Here is a 730-nt window from a genome sequence, read left to right as displayed (position 1 = left end):
GTATTTCATTTGGCCGGTAGGTGGCGCCACCGCTCAAATGAAAAATAGGTTTGTGGCCGTCTTCTTGCCCGGACTCTCATCAAACCTTTGAGTTTTTGTTGACGTCGATGCCCTCACAAAGGCCAATGGTGACAGAGGATCCTCATTTCTTCCCAAAGCAAAAGGCCGCCGTGGTCAAATGCGCCATTGTTGTGGTGGCGTTGCCTCGTTACAGGTGCTGATTGTGCAGTTTGGCGGCAAGCCCTTCAGCTGCGTGAGCCTGAGCGTGGAGCAGTGGCTCTGGTGCGTCTTCCTGGGCTTCGGCAGCCTCCTGTGGGGGCAGGTGAGGTCCCACGGCAGCGGCGGCGGCGCCCCCGCCGAACGCCGCCGGCTGAGCGCCCTTTGCCCCTTTCTCCACTCCCAGCTGGTGTCCAGCGTGCCCACCCGCTGGCTGAAGTTCCTGAAGACGGCGGGCCACGGCACCAAGCAGGAGGAGATCCCCGAGGAGGAGCTGGAGGAGATGAAGGATCCCGACGAGATCGACCACGCCGAGATGGAGCTCAGGAGGGGCCAAGTGCTGTGGTGCAGAGGCCTGCAGCGCATACAGACGCAGGTCACCCTCCCTCCCTTCCTTGCTTCCTTCCTTCCTTCCTGCCAAAGGTTTTCGGGGAATGAAAAGAAAGCGCGACAAAGTTGGCAAACAAAAGTCCAGTGAGAGGATAAGCATGAAATTTTTTTTTTTTTTTTTTTT

The 730-nt window shown here is 57.7% G+C and overlaps 1 protein-coding gene across 1 annotated transcript; it reads left to right on the top strand.

The window, feature by feature from the left end:
- Positions 1-86: 86 nt before the first annotated feature.
- On the top strand, positions 87-697 carry LOC109508977 (plasma membrane calcium-transporting ATPase 1-like). Its single transcript, XM_019858922.1, has 2 exons — positions 87-322; positions 404-697. The coding sequence occupies exons 1-2, from the start codon at positions 179-181 to the stop codon at positions 692-694; spliced, it is 435 nt and encodes a 144-aa protein (XP_019714481.1). The 5' UTR covers positions 87-178; the 3' UTR covers positions 695-697.
- The last annotated feature ends 33 nt before the right edge of the window (positions 698-730 follow it).

The sequence above is a fragment of the Hippocampus comes genome, unplaced genomic scaffold (genome assembly GCF_001891065.2).
Source record: "Hippocampus comes isolate QL1 unplaced genomic scaffold, H_comes_QL1_v1.1 C16711540, whole genome shotgun sequence".
Taxonomy (NCBI): Eukaryota; Metazoa; Chordata; class Actinopteri; order Syngnathiformes; family Syngnathidae; genus Hippocampus; species Hippocampus comes.
The sequence above is the reverse complement of the archived record's forward strand: the minus strand, read 5'-3'. Positions and strand labels throughout refer to the sequence as shown.